General features: G+C 33.3%; 1 protein-coding gene across 2 annotated transcripts; it reads right to left on the bottom strand.

Annotated features, from left to right (window-relative positions):
* Nucleotides 1-4,915: 4,915 nt before the first annotated feature.
* Nucleotides 4,916-17,538, bottom strand: LOC118039286 (E3 ubiquitin-protein ligase RKP). Of its 2 annotated transcripts, none has more exons than XM_035045970.2 (11): nt 17,212-17,538; nt 15,217-16,878; nt 13,623-14,447; nt 11,974-12,134; nt 10,815-10,953; nt 10,100-10,183; nt 8,109-8,393; nt 7,891-8,022; nt 7,323-7,522; nt 6,614-6,818; nt 4,916-5,555 (listed from the first exon to the last, which is right to left on the bottom strand). In XM_035045970.2, exons 2-11 carry the CDS (start codon nt 16,717-16,719, stop codon nt 5,253-5,255), a joined length of 3,837 nt encoding a protein of 1,278 aa, XP_034901861.1. In that variant the 5' UTR covers nt 16,720-16,878; nt 17,212-17,538; the 3' UTR covers nt 4,916-5,252. The 2 variants fall into 2 exon arrangements, with proteins under 2 accessions (XP_034901861.1, XP_034901852.1); XM_035045961.2 differs by having other exon boundaries at nt 15,217-16,872.
* Nucleotides 17,539-25,361: the final 7,823 nt, after the last annotated feature.

Genomic DNA, 25,361 nt, shown 5'->3' with positions numbered 1-25,361 from the left:
CATGTTTTCTTTGCTTTTGGCCTTAAAAAGAATTTTTAAACCCTTTTAGGTAAAGTTTTTTTTGTTTTTTTTACTTGGAAACAACTCGTTTCTACTTTTGTTGTGGGTTTTTGTCTATTTCTTACTGATTTTTTCTTGCTTGCTTTCAAACCTTTTATAACATTTCACATATTTACCCTTGTTTTTTACCACCATTCTCACAAATTCCAGCTGAACGGTAAAAATACTGTTATTGATATGTTAATATTAAAAATAAAATTTAAAAAATAAATAGAAAATATTATTGTAATATATTTATATATAAAAAAACACTTTTGCATTACCCCAGTGTCACTGTCAAATTTTCTCTAGCCAAGAGAATTGCAGGATTGACGATTGGTTCTTGCTGCCGCAATTAAGCCGTTAGGCCTTCAAGTTGATATTTAAAGATTTTACCAGTAGAACAACTTAATTCTCATTGTAATTACTTCGACATTGTAAATGAATCCGGAAAAAAACCATGGATATAGGCCTGTAATAACAATTCAGTGACTTAATCACCTAATTAATTAAGCTTCTCGAGCTAATAATAATAGAAAGAAATTGTAATTGCTATAACCGATTTCTATTTTTTTTGCTATCACTCTTCCTGCTAAAATTGTAAAATTTGAACTAAACCAACCCCTTGAATCTTGTAAAATACCTAAAATACATAATTTTTTTTTTCAGATTTATTTTATATTTTTTTCAACCAAATATTTTTTTTATATATTTATATTTTTCTATTCTATGATACTAACAAAAACAACTTTACAAATTAGTCATTTTGCCTAGGATTTTTTTTAAAAAAAAATAGCATAGTTTCAACATAACCGCAATTTTTAATATTGATTTTAGAAGAACCATTGTTGGGAATATAAATTTCTTACATAAATTAATTAACTTATCAACATAAAAATTTATCAAGATTCAAAAGTCAAGAAATAATAATAATAATAATAATAATAATAATAATAAAAAAGACAAGCTCATGTTCAATGAGAAAGAAATGAGGAAAAGAAATAATGGATCACTGAAAATACATTGAAACTCTATTTTTTATACATCTAGTACCGTTAAAAAAATTTTTGATGAGACGATTCTAATCACACCATGAAAAACCACCAAAAAAGTAAAGAAAGACAAACTCATCAATAAGAGAGAAATGAGAGAAGAAAAATGAGGGAAAGAAATAATGGGTTACCGGGGACACATCGGAGCTCAGTTTTTTACATATCCAATACTATTAGAAAAATCTCGACAAGACAATTCTAACCATACTATGAAAGACCACCAAAGAAATAAAGAAAGACAAGCTCACGTGCAATGAAAGAGAAATGGGAGAAGAAAAATGAGGGAAAGAAATAATGGGTCACCAGGAACACATTGAAGCTTAGTTTTTTACACACTTGATACCGTTAAAAAAATATCGACAAGATGATTCTAACCACATCATGAAAGACCACCAAAAAAGAAAAGAAAAACAAGCTTATGTGCAATGAGAGAGAAATGAGAGAAGAAAAATTAGAAAAATAAATAATGGGTCACCGGAGACACATCAAAGCTCTGTTTTTTACACACCTAGTACTGTTAACAAAAATCTTAACAAGACAATTCTAACAACACAAAAAGAGTTTGTAATTGGTTAGCAATTTTATTTTGGGTTAATTTTGGTTGAAGTTACTTTGGAGTTTTTTTATCTTTCTTGTGTGAGGAGTGCATTATATTTTTAACATAGTCTCCTTATTTTAACTTATAATCGGATATGTTTTGCATTTTAAAAATGGATTAATGATTGTAATTAAAGAAAAAAGGCATTTATGATTCAAATACTTGGTCTTAATTGTTTTGTACCTACTTCTAGTTAAGGATGCATGTGATAAATTTGAAGGTTGCCAGAATCTACAAGTGTTTTAAAAACTCTGAATCTGCACACTTCTTACGCCCAAGACAGTTAGCATTAAACAGTACATGGAGAACTTGTAAGAAGAATGAAGTTCATGTATGTAATATAGATTGCATTGTGAGACATCTAATAGTTTTAAGATTTTCGCAGGTACATCAGAACAAAAGTATAAAAGGGGAGATAACAACAAACATGGGCAGAAGAATAGTAAGTGAAGACAACTTCGGAAATTCTGCAAACTTCATCGATTTCCATCCCTGCAACTATTTTAGGCTTGCTAAACTTGCATTTCTTAAGTGTTTTGGCTTGGACTCCATGTCTGATAATTCCTTAGACTCGGAGCAGAAAAAAGAAAGATAATATATGTTATCGTGCTTCTCTTTAACTGATCACTTTGAGTTCATCTATCTAGCTTTTCTGAAGTTGTTGTACAGGAGATGAACCTCTCCAGAGAAAAAACTGTACAGGAAATTTGCTGCCATTTGCTTAAGAGGAGGTCGATTTTGACGAGAACCACTGATCCCAGGGGATAGAAATCAGGTTGCAGCTTGTTTCAGGTGTATGCTGCTAAAATCATGCAAGGTGTGACCGTTATGGTTTTCAATCAGAGTAGAGGCTGAAAATGTTGATTGGAGCAAAGCTGGTTTCCCATGAATTTCACATGTATTTTGACACAGATCATGGGATTGTGTGCTAGGCATAAATTGCTTTCTTTGACTCGGAGATAAACTCTGCAGCATATTTCTTCTAGAGAAAAATGATCAAGCTCTTTGGCATTTGCGTTCCCATCTCTCTCTTTCAAATTTAAAACGCTTTTTTGTGTTCACCACAGTGTACTTCTTGCTAGTTGCAACGAAGGCTAATAAGCAGATGCTAATTTTGCCGAGGCATTGAATTTAACATAGTTGCATGTAGCAAGATATGCAGAAGCTTTTGATCTAAAGATTTGCATGATGATATCGAGCTGGTTTTCAACGAGCAAATGCCCTTGCCTGTCCGAAAGAAAAGACATTTCTGTGCTGGCATTTCTCTTTTAGTACTTAACGTAGGCGAGGGCCGAAAACGCTGGCTGCGTTTCCATCATAAAAGACCAATCTTTTGTTTAGATATACTAGTTTGATTGCTGGGTTATGCTGCAGATTGAGCTTTTTTTTATCCCAACGCGTTAACGTTTTTTTTACTATTAAGAAAAGTTTAAATGTGTATTTGATAAAATAAATGGAGAATTGTATATTAATAATTAACAATAAATTTGTTGATATTGAGTCGGGTTTATTTCAATTTGAGCCTTTTTTTCCCATGTTTTTCCTGGAGGTTTGGAGAAGGCTGCCAACCATTGATATATCCTATAATGACAGGGACATATTCATTCCTTGTTCACCCGTATTTTTTGTTCCATGGAAATTAAGAATAAAGAGTCTTTTTCAAAGAAAGATCAACTCTTGGAATAAAAGTAATGGTCAATTACATTGATAAATTAGATGAAGGAGTGAAAAGAGATAGTCAAGCCCTCAAATGCGAGAATCTTTTCTGAGAGGCCACCTGGTTTACTGTTGATCTGAACAGTGCAGAAACTTCAATTTTCTTAATGTTTTTGTTAATATATCATGTACAGTTAAACTCATTGACAATCAAGCAATTCAAGGCTTAAAGAGGTATGTTGCAGAAAAATTGTCTGTGATTGAACCCAAACCCAGATTTCTATTATACTAGCAAATGCGACAATCTTTGTGGATTTTTGTTAATAGATGGAATGAAAAGACATAGTTAAGCCCTCAAATGCGACAATCTTTGTGGAGTAGCCAAAGAGATTTAAATCAAAAACGTGAAAGTCCATGCGAGAATCTTTACTGAGAAGCCACCTGGTTTACTGTTGTCTGAACAGTGCAGAAACTTCAAGTTTCTTAATGTTTTTGTTAATATATCATGTGCAGTTAAACTCTTTGAAAATCAAGCAATTCAAGGCTTAAGGAGGTATGCTGCAGGAAAATTGTATGTGATTGAACCAAACCCAGATTTCTCATGTATAAAATACAATCGGCAAGTGTCTCTATAAGGGCACTCGAATAACAAGGTGTCATGTTGGTGAATTAAAACCACCGTAACCACCACTCTGATCAAGCAGAGGCGGAGAAGAAAGGAAACGACAATCAAAGAACATGGAAACTTCAACAGAGAAGAAGAGGGAGAAACCCTCTGTCAAGACAGCGCTTGCTATTTCTGCCAAAAAGTCATCAAGGCCGTCCTGAAGTGCTTGGGTTGGGACTCAGTAGCTACTTATACTCCTCCTTCGGAAGCAGAAAGAGAATGGAAATTTTTTTAAGGCTTCCAGATTTAATTCCTTTGTCTTTTTTTTTATAAAATCTACTATACATGTCCATCAGAGTTCAGTTATTTTTATAACATCAGTATAATTTGATTTGCGACATGGAAAGCCTTAAAAAAAATCTCCCATTGGAAAAAATAAAAATAAAAATGATACATTATTGATTGAATAAGCAAAGTCCAAACGCCCATTGGCGTGATTAGCCCGGTAGAATGATAAAATGATCACTGAAACAATTTCTTACATTCCAAGAAGATTTTTTTTATGTAAAATTAAGAAAACATGTTTATTTAGCAGTGGATTTTTCAAGTTTATTATTATATTATTTTAAATTTGGGCTCTATTGCTCCCACTCATATCAAAAAATGTAACAAGTCTAAATACTTGGGAGTTTATAATTATTTTTTCAGTATTTTTTTTTTTTTAAGTATACCCTTTGAGTTGTAGTTATACTATAATTAATATTAACAATTATGGGATGATTAGTTAAGTTAATAACTGGTAAAATAAGTTATCATAACATAATAAATAAAAAGCTCATTGAGAGCAAGAAAGGGAGTTGGATTTGTCTGTCTAGATTCCCTAAGAGTGTCCCCTGGCCATCATCAGAAGACAGCTTTATGCCAAAACCAAACTGATGTGGAGTGTATATAAAAGCTGGGGGGGAAGAGGGGAGAAGAAGAGATTTTCATTGCCATTTACATCTCATATTTACAGAATAATGCCCTCAGATTTCCACTACAAAATTCTTCATCAACCCATCGAGAATTGTTTCTATCCAATCCCCGTCCACCTAACCCTGCAACCCATAATAGACACTTAGTCATAATTCAAATTGCAGCATCTCTAATTACACTACCACCTATTTTCATTTCTAATTTCTTTCTGCCTTGGACAAATCTAGGATTCAAAAGCCAGTGCGGAAACCAGCTATCAGCAGTCGATGACTGGGTTAAGATTCCATGATTCTGGGCAACAATAAGAGTATTGAGGGAATAAGACTTAAGCTCTGTTTTCACCGATCTTAATAACCTCCAAGACTGTTGCATTGCAAAAGAAACATCTTGGGCAATTTAAGAGGTGCCTGGTTATGCAACCATAGCAGGACTTATGTGAACATGGGACAAACTGGGCATCCGATTCACAAGTATAACAAATGCAGCAGGTGTTGTCATCGGCTTCTGTTTCTTCCCCATATTTCATCCTTTCAATTTGTTGCAACTCAATCCTGCTAATAAGAAGGTTCAAGAAACTCTCAAGCTGCCGAAGTTTCCCACTATAAACATCACCTCTCGAGGATCCAGCCTGGCACAATATAACAGAGTAAATTGCGAAGCTTAAAAAATGAGATGGAAAAAAGATGATAAACAGGGCACACACTGATTTCAAAAGGAAACCTCATTTCAATCTCTGTTAATGGTGGTTCGAGAACTTCCAGATCATATTAAGAGAACTATACACCACTGAAAACCAAGCATGCCAGTGCCCAATAAATAATTTTTATGTACAAGAGAAAAAAATTATCAGGTACATTTAGAAATTTTCCATTTCTTTAGAAATATATTTTGCTAATGGATATATAGTTTATGTACGCTATATTGTGAATTAAGTAGGTTTTTGTTTTTATCAAGATTGGTAGAGTTCTTGCCTTTGGGGGAAAAGAACATTACTTGACGGTTCTATTTATTAGGGTTTTTCTTCTTTTCCTATTTTGTTATAATGATGATTAGTTGAGTTTTTTTCCTCAAAAAATAACAGTAACTAGTTCAGAGTTCTATCTTGTTAGACTTTTTCTTCTTTTCCTATTTTGGTTATGACTCGCAAGGCTTTAGTGTGCTGATATAGATACACATACTGTGTATTTTGGAAGGTCATTTGTTAAATATTTTTTTATTATTTTTGGAATTTCTCTGTTCCTGTGGATTTCAGAAATCCTAGATTTTGATGGATTCAAGAAGCATCTTTCTAGATTTCAAAGGTTTAGCTTAGTTGGTTCTAGGTGTTAAATACTTTTTCCTTATACCCTTCTTTTCCTACATCAGTCATCTCTAAGCAACATCATACACCTATTTCATTTCTTCCTCTTGTAGCCCCTTTTTTTTCAGAATTCTTGTAGCCCATTAAAATTACATGAGTTGCAGAACTTTGTTCCTCCATGGAATCGCATACAAGTAGATGCAAACAAAAATTCAGCCACAAGTACAACCCCCACCCCCTCCCTCTATTGCCAACCATAAGCATGAACCTTCTAATCATGATGCTCATAAGCACAGTGGAATAATGAATGAGGTTGTTATCCACGAGATAGAGAAGTTTAAACATGCATATGAAGAGAGATGGAGCTTAAAGTAGACAAAACTGACCCAGTTGTACTCCAAGAGATACTGGAATCCACAATGCACGGTATCAGGGCAGTCCATGCTTGCAAAAACACCCACAACATCATTCCGCTCTCCGCATTCCATCTCCACACTTGCATCCAACAAATTCAAGAGGATCCCTACAAGAGGTGCTAATATCATGCCTCGATTTACTTTCTCCAGAGACTGACCATGTCGTCTGAGAGACCTGCAAAGACAATGGCATAACTATATGAATGACTGTTGAGAAGCATAAAGGTTGCAATATGAACTTCGAAACAATTCACAGTCCTTTCTTTAATTAAGCATGTATTTTATGCACCAGTGAAGCCTTTATTATTAATATTAGAAATGTCAAAAGCATTGCCAAAAAACCACCTAAAAATGCCCAAAGACACGATAAGGGTGATACATCCACCATCTACAAGTACTTACAAAACATACATAATTACAAAAATCTGAAAAAATCAAGCACAATATTGGATGGTTGTCATAACATAAACAAACCAACCAAGGATATCCTAAATGTCTACTTGCTATCATCTTCAATTCCCTTATATGCTTCTTCAAGGAAAGCAAGAAAAATTGAAGCTCAAATGGCAGTCCATTTACACCATGTATTGAAAAACTTATTACATTTAGAAAGGGGAAATGACAAAAAGAGGGAAAAGAATGAGAAACATGATTCCGATTCACCAGCATGGAAACTCACAAATCAAAAAACTCAGCATCCACAGCTGAAGTAATGTGGTTGAGAATAAAGACTATCAATTCAGTTAGCCTCCGAAGGTTCGTATCAGCTCCAGATAGGAATGCTTGAGGGATCTCACGAGTACAGAACTCTAAGACCTTTGCAAGGTTGCATGAGAGATCAAATATGACACAGCATTTTCTTTGCTGAAACTCCAAAACCTAAAGAGATGTTTAAAATTGTAAGAAAATATTTGAAGCGAACTGCAAGTAGAAAATAACAGAAAATTACATACAGCTAAGTTATTACTGACTTAAAAGATAAACCAACACAACTGGCATTACTACATGATAGTAGTACGACGACCCAAACAAGTGATCCACTTAAGTTGGTAAAGCAAATGTTATAGAAATGTGAAGTAAACCAAGAAAAATAACTCCCAGGATATAGATACATAAGCATGTGAGAACACACACCCATGTGTGTGAAGGGTAGGGGGGACTATTAACACTAGTGTAAAGTATAAACTCTAATCTTTTGAAAGCCATTGAACAGCTGTCATAAAATTCTTGGTATCAGTAAATTATACCTGGTATTTTTCTTGCATTTCCCGAATGGAAACAGAGAACTCAGTCATTGTCCAGCTGAGTGTATTAAATAGTCGATTCAGAAAAGCTGAGAACAACTCTTCATCATCGATGCAAGCTTCACGCAACAAGTTCTACACGGATTAAGTCAAAAAGGAGAATAAATCCATGCCCACAAATAGTTCAGTGAAAAAAAAAAATCAAATCTGATCATTTTTACTTGGAAAACAATTGACGACGACGACGATGATTCCCCATGCTTTGAAGAACCAAAACGAGAACCCTTGCACAACCTCAAAAGAATGTTGGTCACTGGGATCCAAGATCTGTTGTCAAATGCTGACAATAGAGCTTTTGGCATTCTTTGCGTGGCTGCTTCATTGCTCTCAAAAGCTGCCAAATACTCCTTATACTGTACCAGAACTGAAATAGATTGGAGGAGAAGATCCCTAAGATCGGCACTCAATATCCTTGGATCATTGAAGTGGGAAACGACAAAAGTTACCTGATGAACAGGAGAAATCAATCAATTCTCTGAAGTCCATTGACCTCATGCAGTGAATATATTCAACTTTCAGATTGAAGCATACTTTAAATTGAGAGGAAATCACCAGATTGCATGAAGTGATACATGTCACAAATATTGAAGTACAGAAAAGAAAGAAAAGGTCTGTTGGTGTCAATTGGTGCAGTGCAAATTACAGCACAGAAGTAGTCAAAATGTTAAATATAAGAACCCAGCTGGTCCCTGGAAATGAATCAACTGTCAGCAATTAATTGCCTCTTGTTTGGAAAATTGGATGGTAAGATTTTGTGATATTTGTAAAAACAAATGTGCAAAATAATTCATTCTACTTCTCTCAATCATATGTGGCACAAATTAAATTGGATTGGAACACCATGTTGTGGATCATCAAAATCTTAATCCATCCATAAAGTTGAACCATTTATCATCAACGCTGAGGAGTCAAGTAGTATCATGGTTCTACATTTTCTAACTGAAAACAATCAAACTATTCTTAAATACACATTCAACAGATCTTAACTTTGGTCAACAATCAAGTGTCACAATTACCAAATCTCAGGAAATATAATCAAAAGCATACACTTGCAACTATCAACTGAAACTACAAACTAGCAATAAATCCAAAAGACTTCAAAAAGACACACAGATTCACAGTAAATCAGAAAAGATGCATTAAAATTATCCATGCAGGAAGCTCATTTACTTTTATAGCTTGTAACACAGCAAAAGAGAGATTAGCACAAAGCAGATAGGAGGTAAGTTTTTTGGCTTATATTAATATAAAACACATACTACAGCATTAGGATCTCTAGTCTTTTTTTTATCCAGGACCTCTTGAAAACACCAAAAAAAATTACAGACTTATGTTGACAGCTAGAAAAGGAAAGTTTGAGAGATGGAAAATTCATGGTAAATTCAGTAGTATTAGTTGAAAATGGGCCGACCAGCAAAAAATAAGAACCAAAGGATTGGGGAGGAAGAAGAATTGCTGTGATACCCAGAATAGTGATTTAAGCATGTGATTGTGAGTAAGTTTAAGGCATGAGAATTCTGGAATGTAGAGACTCATTCAATTGTGCTTCAGAGTGAGAGAAACAATCAAACATTCGATGGTTTTAACTTTCTGTGAATCAATTGAAGTTGGTCTTTTCAAGATCATTGTTCCACGAAGTAACAACCCTACCAAGATCTTGCTAATCATCCAAATTTTCAAAAATGTGTTTAAGACAATAATTCCCTTCCTGTTATTATGTTTCTAAGATGCCAAACATGTGTTGCAATGGTGGCAGCTGTAGCTCCCCCTGTTCCATACCTCCTCAATCAAGGGCTGCCAAGAAACTTATCGACCACATGGCAGGACACATTTTTCTTGCTTTGATACAAAAGTGGGGTCACACTTGGCAATACCCCACCTCTCATATGTAACAAATTGATGGCGCTATCAAAGAAATAATCGTGCTAGAGCTATAATAATTAATGCATCTTAAGGGCCACAATCAATTTCAACAATTGCACTTTGAAATTATCATTAAGACACACTTCCTGATCTACAGATCTATAGACAAAATGGGAAAACAAATTGCCAAGATTTATTAACTTTAAACCCACCAAAAACCAAACAGCAGATGACTCAAAATAAACTTATGCTCAAGAAGACAAAATAATGTGTAGTATGTGAGACTTACGAATGAGGCAAGTCCTTGCTTGATAAATATTGCAGGGGGTACGAATGGGGGATCACTCTTGCGCAGCACATGGAAGCAATCAACCTGTAATGGCAATAGAACAGCAGCATGTAGCAGCTAGATATACAAGTTAACATTGCAAACCACATCAATGACACATTATACAAGCAAATCACTTAATTTAAAAATACAGGTAAATGACATTTAGATCACATTTGAAACAAAGGGAAACTGGCACCTCAAGGCAAGCACTTAACCAACCAAAAATCTTCACAATTAGGAATTTTGCTAGAATGGGATGTTAATAACACAAGATTAGCATTGATATTTTAAAGATGATAAGGGGAAAAAATGAAAGCTTTCATGATAGATTTAAATCTAAAGTTGCAGCTCTATCAAGCAATACCATGAGGTCCAGATGAACTCCCAAAACAAGACCCTAAAAAGCACATTAATATGCTGCATGAAGTAGCTCAACTTCTACAAGTGATGTGATAATATATTTTTAAGTGAACAATGGGTGTAAGCATGACTGTAATAATCCCAAAGAGATGCAGAGTGTTCCGAAGAGATACCGACCTTGACATACAACAAAACCCTAAAGACAAAGGTAATATTTTGTTAAAAACTGTGATAAACACTATTTCAGACAGCCAACAGTTGATAAATACACCCAATATCATCTTGCAGAGATTAAAGGAAAATATTCATTTACCATGGTTTCAAGATAAAATTCAGGAATATAAATAAATAAGGAATCCACTCTGCTAAGAACCAGAAGTAGTTGGACTATCCATATGCATGTTGCATACATCGCTCGTTGCTTCCACCGTGAGAAAAGAGAGATGCGATACCTGTTCACATGACAAAAAGGCCATCAACAAATCAGAAGATGCACTGAGCTAGCATAAAGTACGTAATACATGTAGCTGATGTTATAACTCCATAAACTTCATCTATAATTAACCAGAAAATACAGCTAGTATGTTGTTCAGTATCAATAACCAGCACCAATCAAAGAGTGGCAAAACTAAGGGTATGAGGTGAAAAATTTGGAGATGAAATATCAAGGGTGTAAAAATAAAGAGTGAAGTGTTAAAAGGTGTAAAAAAAACCTTCCAAGAGGTGAAGTGTTAAGGGTGTTGAAAAATTATAGTGCTATTAGTGGGCCCACAATAGATCAAATCAAACTTGGTTTAGGGTTTAGGTAATTATAACAATATTCAATATTTATATTTGTGGGTCCAGGATAAGTGGTGGAAGAAAAAAGTAGAGAAATGGATGTTCAATTTCAACCAAAAAAATAACGAGGAGGAAATTCAGTCCAGTATCCTTTACCCCTCAACACACGAGGTTAACATTTCACCCCATTTTTATATGGTTGAGACCAAGAAAAATAAATAAACTACTATAGAAGAAACATATCCAGCAGTTAGAACTAAAAGATAGTAATTCTTTTTTATTTTAAAGATTTGGGAAAATTGACTTCCCACTTTCCCAATTTCTACCAGAAAATCAAAGAAAATTCTTCTTATCACAAAATAATCTGGTATATTTCTAGAGGCTTTGAAGTAGGAAACCAAATTTGGGCAACTAGGCAATGATCAAAATTTGCAGGTGCTTAGAGTTCAGATTACCTGGAGATTAAGGACACAGCAAGGAAGAACTACAAACATAGAATAACATAAAAAGAATTTAAACAGTTCTAGGCGTTGCAGAGTGCATAGTGACAAATGGAATATCGATTTCTCATTCTAATCATGGAAAATGGAAGGGAAAACAGCTTCAAATATTCATTCAATGTTTCATATGGTTGAGACCTAGATAAATAATTGTCCAAAAACTAAGATAAATGTAGTTCAGGGACATCATACCATGCACAATGTCTGACACAATCAATTATGTCTTCACGATAATCATTACGAGCTTCTTTCAGCTGTCTTAATTTCTCACTACAAACACGTTCTTTTATTTGTTTATCGGTTTCTTCCAGAAGTGATATTGATTGTGCCTGATGAGACATGTAGTGCGATGCCTGCAATCAAAGATTGAAATATTAAGACCTTCACAAAACAAAATGCAGCAAGAAAGCATGTCATCGGTGAGCACAAAACGATGTTCATCCATTAAACAAAACATCACAAGAGAACATACAAACAATACAGTAGTGGTGTAATCCCAGAAAAAATGAAATGTGAACGAGTTTTCCAAGAAAGGTTGTTCCCTTTGGACAACAATCAACAAGTTAGAACATGTTTGTTTTTGGGTTTTGAAAGTTTTAAAAAAAAATTGAAAATTTTTTATTTTTATTTTTTTGCTTCAAATTATTTTTATTTTTTTTGTTTTTAAAAATAATTTTAATGTGATGATGTCAAAAAAAAAATTTTAAAAAATATTATTTCAATGCATTTTCAAGCAAAAATCACTTTGAAAAGCAACCACTACCACAATATCAAACGGGCTCTAAAACACAGCCCTCGACTATTCAATCAATGTGTAGACAAAGCTTTCTTGACAATGCCACAATGTCTGTGAAACCCAATATGTAGAGCTAAAAGACATGTGGCGCTGTTCTTTAAATACTAGAGCAAAAGTGAAAGTTACAAGAAAATAACATAATGAAAATTTGTTTTAAATACAGCATGTAACTTTCTGACTTTTTATCAAATTCTCCTTCGGGTATCTTGAACAATGATTGAAAGAACAAGTGTTTAATATCATATGACAAAGTATATAGCTTCAACAGGCATCTTAGCTTACATTGGTGTAAATAATAAAAAGTTACCATATGTTGTGATCAAACTGACAAATTAACACTCGAGCATAAAACCATTTCGTAATGGTTACCTGCCTCGGACCCTTTGGAGAAAATAGACAAACACGTAGAGATTAACAGGCACTTGCCTAGGCAAATTCAATTTCCAACCAATGAAACTACTCATAAATTATTCCTTGTTGCATAATTTTTTTATCACCAATCATTTCTTATTTCAACAGAAAGGCACATTAAAGTGTGCCATGGTGATTTAACCTCAACTTCATCATTTCTATACTTTATCCCAAGTTACTGTCTTTTTCGAGGAACCAAGAACAACTATTGGAATTCAGAGGTTTTGCATGATCATTTGTCTTTGGTTTTACTCTAAAGATTCCACAAGGGATCCTTCAAAACTTAAAAAGGTTTCTCCAGCTCCACTACAAATTTCATCAATTTTTCAGGTTTCAATAAATGCATTCATTTATCGTAGTTGATCTAGCTGCCAGTAGTTAATATCTTAACTCAATAATCATGTTCACCCAGGATAGGGAAAAAACATTGTTAACTTCACTTCCTAATACCTTTCCATGTTTGCTGCGAACTTCATTTTCTATTGTAATTCTACGGGAAAAAGGAGTAAATGCATTTCTGGCAGCACAAAGCCCTTCACCAATAAGATCAAAACAGATACCAAGTACACATGATTGCAGTAAAGTGAAATTAATAAAAAGAAAAAAGCAAATTTCATCCAGAAAATTCTCTTACCTGCTTAAAGTTTGGTGCGACACCTATGTGATACAACAATAGCAATGTATCTAGTAGTTCTTCTTCTCTCAGTGTAGCTGAAGAGATATCACTCTCCCTTTGTACAATCCTAATATCCCGCATTGGACGGTAACCAAAATCAGGTTCAGATTGATCACTCGTACTAGGTTTGTCGGCTATCTCATCATTCAAACTTCCTTCACTGCATTCTGCAGCAACATGAGTAGACCTGTCTGGAATGGGACCACAATGGACACGAGAACCTTTAGCATTGTATCTAATTTGATGCTTTGAGATTTTTGACAATTCAATGTCATAACTTGAGCAGCAACATGGTTTCCTTGCAGTTTTATGTGTTACTCTGGTTTCTTCATCATCCATACAACCTTCCTCCCACCGGATTACTTCTGCTTCTTGATCATATACAGGATGAGATTTTGAAAGATGACTAAATGATCCCCCAAGTCTAGAAATGTCAGTTCGATGAGGATCATTTTTGAGAAATAAATCTACAGGGAAACTTTGTTCACCACCTCTGTGGAGAAATCCAACATCATGACCACAGGGTTCACACCTCTTCAACCAGCCACAAATGTCTCTCATAGCAAAGCCTTCAGATAAAAAATGAAGTATAACTGTGTACAGAGAAACAAGAACAGAATTGCTTGAAACTCCAGGAGGTGGCACACTGCGATCTGCTCCTCTATTCTTCAATAGAATATTTTGTAAAAATGTCCTAAACACTGAGCCAGGTAATTGAGCAGGTGCTGTAGGTGGTACAAATTGCATGACCAAGAGACATAGGTCCCTATGCTTCTCCTCTATCTACAAAACATCAGTATTTTTAGGGTAAGAATTAATATTAAATTGCATAAAGCTAGCTAAATAAATTCATATAATGCTGCAAAACAGAGAGAATTACAGAATCACAATATGTATTTTATCAACAAATATCGGTGTACCACAATGTCAGTCTTCTCACTCATGAACAGCCAATCTACACTCACCCATGATCTCCCTATAGTCATCCATGACCTCATCATATAAGTACATGCACATGCTCCATAAATATAAGATATGTTAATATTCAAGTAAACAGTCAACTTGATCCAGCCAATCATCTTTTACTCATTGTGCATGAATTAAATTAAAAAGCAAATGGGAGGTCAAACTCATTATATTCAATTCAACTGAAAGAATTCTTCTCTTTCTTTCTTTCTTTCTTTCTTTCTTTTTGTTTTTTGGAGCTTTTATTTGAATAATCTTTTTCTTGATTAACTGTGAATGATCAAATCTTCACAAATTGCTTTTTATAAGTGAAATTAATGAGGTGAAATTGAGCATACGGGGAGAGAAGTTATCTAATAGAAAGGTAACAACAACAAAGGAAGTCTGCTTGGCCACTTGAATTTGATAGTATTTCACTATCCATGCATCATTCTTGTTACAAGTAATTCCATATGGAAAAATGATTTTGAGGGCTTTTTATTTATTTTTTCACCTCATCATACTAATAGCTACAGATCTACAACAGTATAGGACTCAGATTCTACAAATTTAATGTGAATTATCAGGGATCCATGATAGGATATACCTTATTGATAGCTTCAGATAAAGCTGTAGTTGTCAGCATCATGCTTCTTCCATCATTATACATATCCTCACCTGAACTAGGCCACCAAACAGAAGGCACCATGCATTGAAGGTCCTGCTTGTTTGGAATCTTTTGCGATAGAAAACCTTCAAACAATAATTCAAAATCAGCCAACTTCCACCAAAGAACCATCAATTCTTTCCGTCGTAAGATATGGCATACCATTGCAAGATAAGAATAAGATCCGGAGTATGGGCATTCAGTTAAAACCAAAGATGCTGTTTTGCAGCAACTTGAAAGGGCATTGATAATATGCTCAAACATCAGGCGTGATTCTTGAAACTCTAGAAATACATCAATAAACCTATCCAAAACTGAATAGTCATGTGGTGCTTGCACTCTGAAGACCTCCATCATGAATGAAAGAAGTGGACCCCATGCCACATACTCGGTGCTCCCGGAATATCCCTCAAGTACAGAGAAGAATTCCTCGCATATCCCATGACAAACAGGATAAAATACTTCTTCGAGTGACACAAACCTCTTCAATCTCCTCAGTTTACCAGCTAAAGAACTCTCAGCCCGCTCCACGCCTAGCGTATCTGACAGCCTTGATAAGCACTGAAGCAACTGCACAGCCAAAAGATTTGCAGGAGGAGGCGCTTTAAGGGGAAGAAACCCCTGAATGGGGTACTTGAAGGGACGAGCCCCAAAATTTAATTCGCAGCGTTCACCTTGAGAAAGAGAGATCGCTGGGTAATACCCGGATCCAGGTCCCATCTTGCGGATACCATGAAAGGCTACTCCAAGGGATATGCCATTTCTATAGAACAATATCTCATCATGATCCAGATCAATGCAACATCCAATGACATCACCAACAACCCATGGCTGACCATATGGCTCAGCATCCTTATTCCACTTGCTAACCCTTTTCCCATCAAATGCATATGAATCATCTGCATCACCTACACCCTTGTTATCAGTAAAAGGACAAGAACGAGTTGCCCATCCAAGCTGCTGTACACCAGAAGTTTCCAATAGAACTTCATACATCCATTTCCCTTTCCAAACATAAGCATTGGACCTAGCACTACTGAACATTGCCAAGCTTTCTACAAGCAAAGGGGGTTTAATGATTCTAATATCACCACAGATACTCAATTCTTCAAGCCCAACCAGCTGAGATTCACAGCCATCCTTACTAATATGAACCCCATCTCTGTTATCAACCAAATCACCAGATTTGACACAAAATTTTGAAAACTCATTCTTTATAATAGAGCTAACTAATTTAGCATCGACCGGACCGGTCAATTGACCAAGTGATCTGTTTGGGAGACCAAAGATATATTCAAGAGCTCGCTCCACAGGCTGATTACCAAAATCATCACAAGATGAAACAAGTCGGGTTTTTGACGAATTCTCCTTTCTATCTTCACCATTCAATAATACAGCCAAGCCAGAAGAAATCCCTCCAACCCGTTTTCCCTCTTCTGCCATTTGTAATCAAAAGAAAAGAACACTATCCAAATGATTTAGCAGGATACCAACTAAACACTTTTCAAATGCAAGATCACTCCTCGAAAGTCAAACTTCCATTTCCCCTCTTGAAACACCGATCCATTCACAACAAACCCTAGCCATCTCCCATCCCTGTAACTTCAAAAAATTTGCAAAACTTAAATTTCCGATTCAATAACAACAAACAAAACCATTGAATTCAAAAAAAAATGCAACAAACAATAACAACTAATTAAAACATCATTTTCCCTCCGTTTTTAAACTTATCATTCACTAATCAAATAACTAACTTAAATTCACTTATCACTAACAAGTCAGCACACAGAAACTCTTCAAATTTCACATTGTTGTGCCTCAAGCATCTCAAGAACCAAGAAAGTCCCGAGAATTTTTCCTTAACCGTGATGAATTCCACGTGCAACAACAAAAATTCACAGTATCTGTAAATTTCAAGAAATTGAAAGTACTTACAAGGGAGTGGGTACGCAATTGATGATAGAGATAACGACGACGAAGATGCTATGCAGCTGTCACTCGACATAGCAAAGGCGGCGAGCTGAAGTTAGGGTTTTTTAATGCCATTTCTATAAATAAATAAAAAATAGAGAGAGGAACGAAGAGGAGAGTTTTGATGTTTGCTGTAGAGAGAGAAAGTAGTTTATTTTATTATTATTAGTTGTAGTATTAGCGAGTAGGGGAAAAATAATTCTGGAGAGTCAGGATGGAGAGGAGATTTTCATTTCCAAAATTTTCTTTTTTTTTTTACTCGTTTTTCTTTCTTTTCTTTCTTTTTTTTGCCAGATTTTGCGGAAAGCACAAAAGAGGAAGTGATTAGGGAACGCAAGGGATGGGTGAATGATCCGGGACCAGGTGCGGCGCACAACAAATCTAGAGGAGTATAATACTCTTTAGTCCCTGCGTATTGAGCTCGGTTGTTTCTTACTCCTCTTTTGTAGGATCCTATAATTTAGGGCCCATTCAGTATTATTGCTGTCTTATTGTTTTTATGTTTAAAATCACTTTTCAAGTAACTAAAATAAGAAATAATGTTATAATAGATTTATCAAAAACATATGATCCAAGTATCTCTGGTGAAAATCTTGTAAATAGTTCTAGAAAAATCATTGCAATAACAAGCAGTTTGCTAGTCTTTTAATTTGAAGGGACAGAATGATAATTTTTCACAAGTTAATGGACCAGGTTACAAATACGTTTAAAACCTAGGGACTCGAGAATAGTCTACTCAATCCGGAATTTGGCCACTGACACGTGTCAGTACTCTATACACGATGACGTGGCGTTGGGGCGCCTCTTGTAGGAAAAACCAAGGGACTCGAGAATAGTCTCCTCAATCCGGAATGCAGGGTGAACTTGGTTACTGACACGTGTTACTCTATACGCGATGACGTGGCGTTGGTGCGCCTCTGGTGGGAAAAACCAAGGGACTCGAGAGTAGCCTGCTCAAGCCGGGATGCAGGGTGGATTTTGTTACTGAGACGTGTCAATCTAGAGGAGATGACGTGGCGTTGGTGCGCCTCTTGATGGAACCCAGAGCTCATAAGCGAACCGCCAATTTGAAATGCGCCGTTGTTGGTTGATAGACGACTTTTCCATTTTGTACAGTGGGTTTATATGACTTCGTCAATGATGGGGAGTTTCTAGCGTGTGTTGTTCATACCATAATTACGGTGCAGCAGGCATGGGGTTTTTATTATCTTAATTTCACGGATATTAAAGAATATTCTAGGCTCAGTTTTTTGGATTATATTAATATTTCTATTTAGTTTATAAGAATTAAATTCAATGTTGACTATGTTAAAATCCAAATTTTGAATTATGATGAGATTAGCGATTTTGTGGAGTTATTATCTTTCTATCAATGAAATGGACTGAAGAAAAGCTATGGCTAGGACCATCATGCTACTTTTCAACAAGGCTGCTGTTTTTCCTGTTAACCGAGAATTGTAGTTATTTTTTAAAATATTTTTTATTTAAAAATATATAAAAATAATATTTTTTTTAATTTTTAAAAATTATTTTTAATATCAATAAATTAAAATATTTAAAAATATTAATTTAAAATAAAAAAATTTATTTAAAAAAAAAACACTTTTAAAATATAAAAAACAAACATGGTAATAATGAATTTATTGACTAGAGTTATTTAATGAATTGTGGTGCTACTGTGATTGGTATTGGATTTGGAATTATATTTGTATTGATTTTAAAAATAAAATTTTATTTGAAAAAATATTAAATTAATATATTTTTGTTATTTCTAAAATTTTCCACTAAAAATATCTCAAAATAGACAATTAAAAATCCAATCTTGGAATGTAAATCTTAATAAGTCACTGTCGTTCATGCCCAACAAAAACTTACTTCAAAAATGAGGGTGAAAATGATTTACCCACGCCGACATGTCGTATTCATGTAACTCCACGAGCAATTGTCTAAGCAAACATCCACACAAACTTTCCTCGCGTGCTGATATTATCATCGAAAAGTATTGCAAATGGTAACGCTACAGTTACAACAGGATGCTCATTTCCAGCTTTTTCAAGATTCTCTTATTTTCTTCCCTCTAAAGGTATTCACGTGCCAGACTTTCCCTCTAATCGAATATTAAACAATTTTTGTACTTTAGTTCTTATATTCATAATAAATTATTTTAATATTTTTTTCTTAAAACTCTGATTGGTTTTTTATATCATGGAAAATAAATGAATTTGATAAAGGCCTCGTGGCGAAACTAGGCCATTGATTCCTTGGTTTGGCTCGGCTCGGCTTGCACCCTTTCTGAATCATCTAAAGTGCCGGCGCTAGATGTGGGTGCCCATCTGGGTCTTGTCGCCTACCTCGGCCACATGCACAAAAGCGAGTCAAATTTGAACTGTATACACTCACGGGATAATTCCCAATATCCAGCAAGAAGCCTTATTAGTTTCGTACTCGCTTTAAAATCGTGGCACGTAATTCTCATGGGAGCTGTGTTGATAAGGGTTTCCACGAGACACACGTGGGAATTAGGCTCCTAATTGGTTATGATTATGGCATGTGGCGCTCGAAAGGACAAGGGGTGCCCGGGACAGCAAAGTTGAAAATAAGCTACTCTTATTGTGGACGCGGGTAGATCTATATTGTTAGGGGCGTGGCGAGGCAAAAATCTTTAAGGTTAGGTCATAGGTACGTAATCACGCCCGCGCTGTCAAGACTATGTAACAGTGTGTTTGGTATTGCGGTAACTTTTGTGGTTGTGGTTTGAAAAAAGTTGTTTTATAAAAAGTACTTTTAGTTGAGGTTGGTTTGAAAAAATAGGTGTTTAGTTAAAACTGTGGTTGAAATTGAGGTTGAAGAAAAAGTAGTTTAATGTGTTTGGTTAAAAAAATGTTTTTCAAATTGAGGTTATAAAATAATTAAAAAATATATATATATATTAATACTAATGATTTTTAATTTAAATATTGTAAATTGAATTACTGTTATTACATCATAAAATAAATAATATTGATATCAAATTTTTTTTTTATTATTCCATTAAACTATGTGCAATGTCATCACATACGAAATATATCCAATAAGGACTATATTTTTCATGGTTTCTTAAGCGCACAACAACAAAAACTGAATCTTTTGTTACGTTATCAAGCGATCTCCTTCTAATTTTTTTAAATAGAATACAATTAAAATAAAAAATAAAAAAACTGAATTTTTTTTTGCTGGGCCGGACCTGGCAATAACGTAATTGGAATTGCAATCAAATTTCACAAAATGCTACGTCATTATGCGATATCCTTCTAATTTATGTGGTGTTATTAAATAATATTAAGTACTAGTTTTTCAGGAATAAAATTGAGATTAAAGTACAAATAAATTTAATTTACCTTAAACTAATTTTTTTAAAAAAATATATATATATATATATATATATTTCACGTGAACAATACGAGTGCAATTAATTAAATATACTAGTTTTTCAGGGGAAAAAAAATTATTTACTAGTTTTTTCAAAAAAAAAAAAAAAAAAGCTGACTGTTCACGGTGAACAGTGCGCGGTGGAGCATGGCTCCACTGTTCATTGAACAGTGGAGCCATGCTCCGTTGTTAACAACGGGTCAGCAGCATGAGAAGCAGCATTTCAAAACTTGCGGTGCAACCTCAAATATCAGTGGGCCCTACCAGCAAAACACCTTGTTTTTGTTTTAACCAAACACCAGGTAGTGTGGCTGCGGGTGAACCTCACCCGCAGCCACACTACCAAACACCCACTTAGAACGTGTGTAGCAGTGTGGTAATAGTTTTTTTTTCAAATAATTTTTCATGCTGAAATATATATCAATGATATTTTTTTATTTATTAAAAAATATTTTTAGCATCAGCACATCAAAACAATCCAAAAAGTACAAACCACACTCAATTTTAATAAAAAAAACTTTCAAATTTTTTGGGAATGCAGGTTGAACCGTGTTTCCAGACACTGCCTTAAAATTTGGTCTGGTCTAGAATTTATGAGTTCTACAGGGCTAATTACAATTTTAGGTTTAGACTATTTAAAATTTGATTAAGATCTCAGGTTTTTTTTGGGTCAACTCACCAAATTGGTTCGGGCTTTATATAATCAGGTGTGTAATCAGACAAGCTTGTATAAATTAGACTATGTGTTGAAATTGTGACAACAAAGGTGTGTGATGGTTTTCCTGTAGTGCAGGATGTCAGAGCATTGAAGACACGTTGCACACTCTGGATTGCTATCGTGTAATGATGTATCTGGCTTTCATTACATCAAGCAAATAGCCTTTCAATAGGGTAACAAGGTACTTGCCGTTAGATTTATTTGATATTATGCAATTAATTGATGTTACAGTGTTCCATTAACTTTTTTTGTAGGGTTAAATTACATAAATATCCTTGAATAAAATAAAGGATGAGAGGGCCTTTTGCGTCATTTCGTGTTTTTAAAAAAGGTACAGTTACTTTGTTACCCTTCAAATAAAAAACATTAAAGGATTGGTTAAGGGGTATTTTTTTACTTTCATCATGGGTTTTTTTTGTTATAATTCCTATTTTAACAGATAATAAAAAAAAAAAAACTATTGGTGTGTATTCTAACAACCATGTTGATTGAAGCATCCAGAAGCGACGAAGCTGATACAACGACAATTATATCCCAACTAGCCTTGGTACCCGCACGATGCCGCGGGTCATTTTTTTGTATAAAAATATTAAAAAAAACAAAAATTTAAAAATTTTAGGTTTTTTTGCAAGGCCATATACAAAGAATTTTGTGTTTGGCTGCAACGTCTGACATAGAAGTAATATTTATAATATTAATAATAAAATTAAACTTATATGACCCAAGTTTAAGTGAGCCTGATTGCAACACTGGACTCAAGAATATTGGATGTGAGTCTGGCTATAAGGTCGTGTCATAAAAGTGTGATAATTAAATAGACTAATTAAAAAAAAACAAAGGAAAAAAATTAAACAGGAAGGAAAAAACCAATGAAGAAAAAAAATGAATTAATTGGGTTAACCCTTTAAACCAGATTATGCCGTAAAACCTTGGATTGTCAAGCCCAGGATATGTATCATGAAAGTATAAAAGTCTGATAATTAAATAGAAAGAAAAATTAACTTTAACAAACTAAACTAAATGAAAAAAATAACTCGTCAAATCAAGTCAACCCATCAAACCCGAGATCCGTATCATGAAAATCTGATAACTAAATAAAAAAATTTTAACATTAACAAACCAAATAAAAAAAAATTCATAAAAAAAAAATAAAAAGAAAAAAACAAAGCTAATATTGTAGTAATCCATAGTGTTTTTTTTTTAAAAAAAAAAAGCTACAAAACTAAGTTTTCAACCAGATCAATATAAAAAAAACGACAAAGACTATTTTTTTTTTAAATCAATTTTTGGGTAAAATAAATGAAAAAAAAACATGTAAAAAAAAAGAAAACAAAAGCGGAAAAAAAAAAACACGTTGGGAAAGCTACAATGTTTTAAAGAAATAAACAAAAAAACTACAATTTCAAACAGTTCAATAGTAAAAAAATAAAATCAACAAAAAAAATTCTGAAAAAAATGCAAAAATTGACAATTTGAAAAAAAAAGAAAAACAAATAAAAAAATAAAAAAACATGTGGGAAAAGCTAGAGTTAGATTATCATTCAGCTCAATATTGAAAAAATAAATTCGATAAATATAATTTTTTAAAAAAATATATAGGGAAACACTGCAGCAAAAAAAAAACTATACAGGGGAAACACTGTAGCAATCCATATTATTTAAAAAAAACTACAAAGCTAAATTCTCAACCAACTTAATATTAAAAAAAAAATCTACAAGGATCATGTTGAAAAAAAAAATCATAAAAAGAAAAAAACCAACGTATGAGAATATTATAGCAATCCACAATGTTTTAAAGAAAAAAACTATATAGTTAAATTTTTAACCAGCTTAATATTTAAAAAAATTAATAAAGATAATTTTGAAAAAAAAATTAAAAAAAAGAAAAAAACAAAGACAAAGAAGTCAATTTTGGGTAAAAAAAACATGTAACCAAAAAAAAAAGAAACAAAAGCAAAAAACATAAAAAAATAAAATCACAGCTGCTACAGTGATTTTCCCACACGTTTTAGAGTTCTTTAATAATTCACGGACAATTAGGTGCTGATGATATTTTTTTCTTCTCTCTTTTTTTTCTTCCTTGTCTCCTGGCAATTCGTGTTGTGTTAGCTACCCTTTTTTCTCTCTCATCTCCTGGCAGTTCATGCTGGGTTAGCTAGATTTCAAAGTTGTCATTCCATTTATTTATTTTTTAATTATGGTATGTATTCTTTTAGTTAGTATTTTGTTGTTTTAGATTATTTATTATTTATTTTTATCCATTTTCATTTATTTTTCATATAAAATATAATACTCAATCTCATGATTGATGTTTTTTTATCTTTTTTTTTATTTGTTTATTTTTTTAATTTTATCTCTCAATATTTTATTTCATTTATCTAGCTTGTTTTTTAAAGTTAAATAAACTCCTTATATGTAGTTTATATGTTTTTATTTATTTATTTAGCTTTGATCTATTTTTAGGTCATTTTTAAAAATTTAAATTTTGTAATCTCTACCTCATATTAGGTGGCATGTTGGTAGAGTTAACCCGAGTAGACAAAAAAATTCCTAAGTTGTAGGTTAGTAAAATTAAGTTAGGGTGACTTTGGTTTTTTTTTTTTTTAATGTTTGAGTATTTATTTTTTATCTTTTTTTTTAATTTATTTTTTAAAAAATAATTTTTTAATCTCAATCTTACGTCACGAGTGGCATGTTAGTAGAGGGTTGACCCGGGTTTTTTTCTTTAAGATTTTTTTTCCAATCTCATTATTTAAAAATAAGTTATTGCACCTTGAATTTTATTTTTTTGTTTTATTTTTTATAGAACATCTCGACCTTATATCCCAGCCTAAATTAACCCGGGATATCATGACATGGATATTTTTTCATGTTAAAAAAATAACTCCACCTACAGATAGCTCGGGTAAAACACAATCTATTTAAGAATATAACGGGACAAGTAAACAGTGATTGACGAAGAGCTAAGACTGAAACTTAAATCCAATACAACATATCGTCAGAACAATTGAAAAAAAAAAGTTTTTTGATTAAAATGTGCGAGGAAATAATTGGGGTGGGATGAAAATTTGGGTGGACGTGCCAATAATCTACTTTTATAGAAAGAAAAAAAAAAAGTGGAAATGGCCAGGGAGAGGATCAAGGAGGGAAACTTTTCTTCTTCTTCTTCTTCTTCTTCTTTTTTTTTTTTAATTTTAAAAAAGCATTTTTTTTAAAAAATTAAAAATTTTTTATTTGTTTTTAAATTGATATTTTATTAGTATTTTCAAATTATTTTGATATATTAATGTCAAAACTAAATTTTAAAAAAATAAAAATAGTTTAAAAAATAATTATAATTACACTCTTAAATATACATCCATCAAACAAGAGACCAACCACTAGCTTGAGAAAAAAAAAAAACAATAAAAAAAATCTATCTAATTTAAAAGAATGTGAAGACTATTTAGAAAAAATGTCCAACCCAATTTAAAGTTTTAAACCCAAAAATACTATTGACTTTTTGACATGTTCTCATCTTAAATTCTATATACCATATAAATCACACATTTTATGTCTCTATAGAAAATCTGGGGGAAGGCATAATTCCCCTTTCTTGACCAAATATACAATTACCAGTAAAGAGAAGCTAAAACTGTCCTCTGATTTTTATAAGTTTTGTATAAGGGATTTTGTTAAAAGGAAACGAGCACTACAGAGTACTTTTATATCTCTTGTTATTTTCTAATGAAGTGTTTGCAACTGTAATCTGGTTGTTTTTTTTTAAATATTTTTTAATTAAAATAATATTTTTATTTTTTATTTTAAAATTATATTTTTGGTGTTAGCATACCAAAACAATCTAAAAAACACATAATTTTTTAAAATTTTTTTTATTAAAAATATAGTGTCTCCGCAAAAACAATCATCATCTTGTGACCTGCTTTAATTAAAATCTTAAACAAACCTTCTTAAAAAATGAAAAATAACGAATGATATTGCTTTTGAA

Source organism: Populus alba, chromosome 5 (genome assembly GCF_005239225.2).
Source record: "Populus alba chromosome 5, ASM523922v2, whole genome shotgun sequence".
Taxonomy (NCBI): Eukaryota; Viridiplantae; Streptophyta; class Magnoliopsida; order Malpighiales; family Salicaceae; genus Populus; species Populus alba.
This window is presented reverse-complemented; position numbering and strand designations above follow the sequence as displayed.

What these genes read in the sequence shown, in the direction of transcription:
- LOC118039286 (XM_035045970.2), bottom strand. Translation starts at nt 16,719, where the DNA reads ATGGCAGAAGAGGGAAAACGGGTTGGAGGGATTTCTTCTGGCTTGGCT. An exon ending in GATGCTGAGTTTTTTGATTT is followed by an intron (nt 6,819 to 7,322) that starts GTGAGTTTCCAT and finishes TTGTCTTTGCAG; the next exon opens with GTCTCTCAGACGACATGGTC. An exon ending in ATCTCTTGGAGTACAACTGG is followed by an intron (nt 5,556 to 6,613) that starts GTCAGTTTTGTC and finishes ATATTGTGCCAG; the next exon opens with GCTGGATCCTCGAGAGGTGA.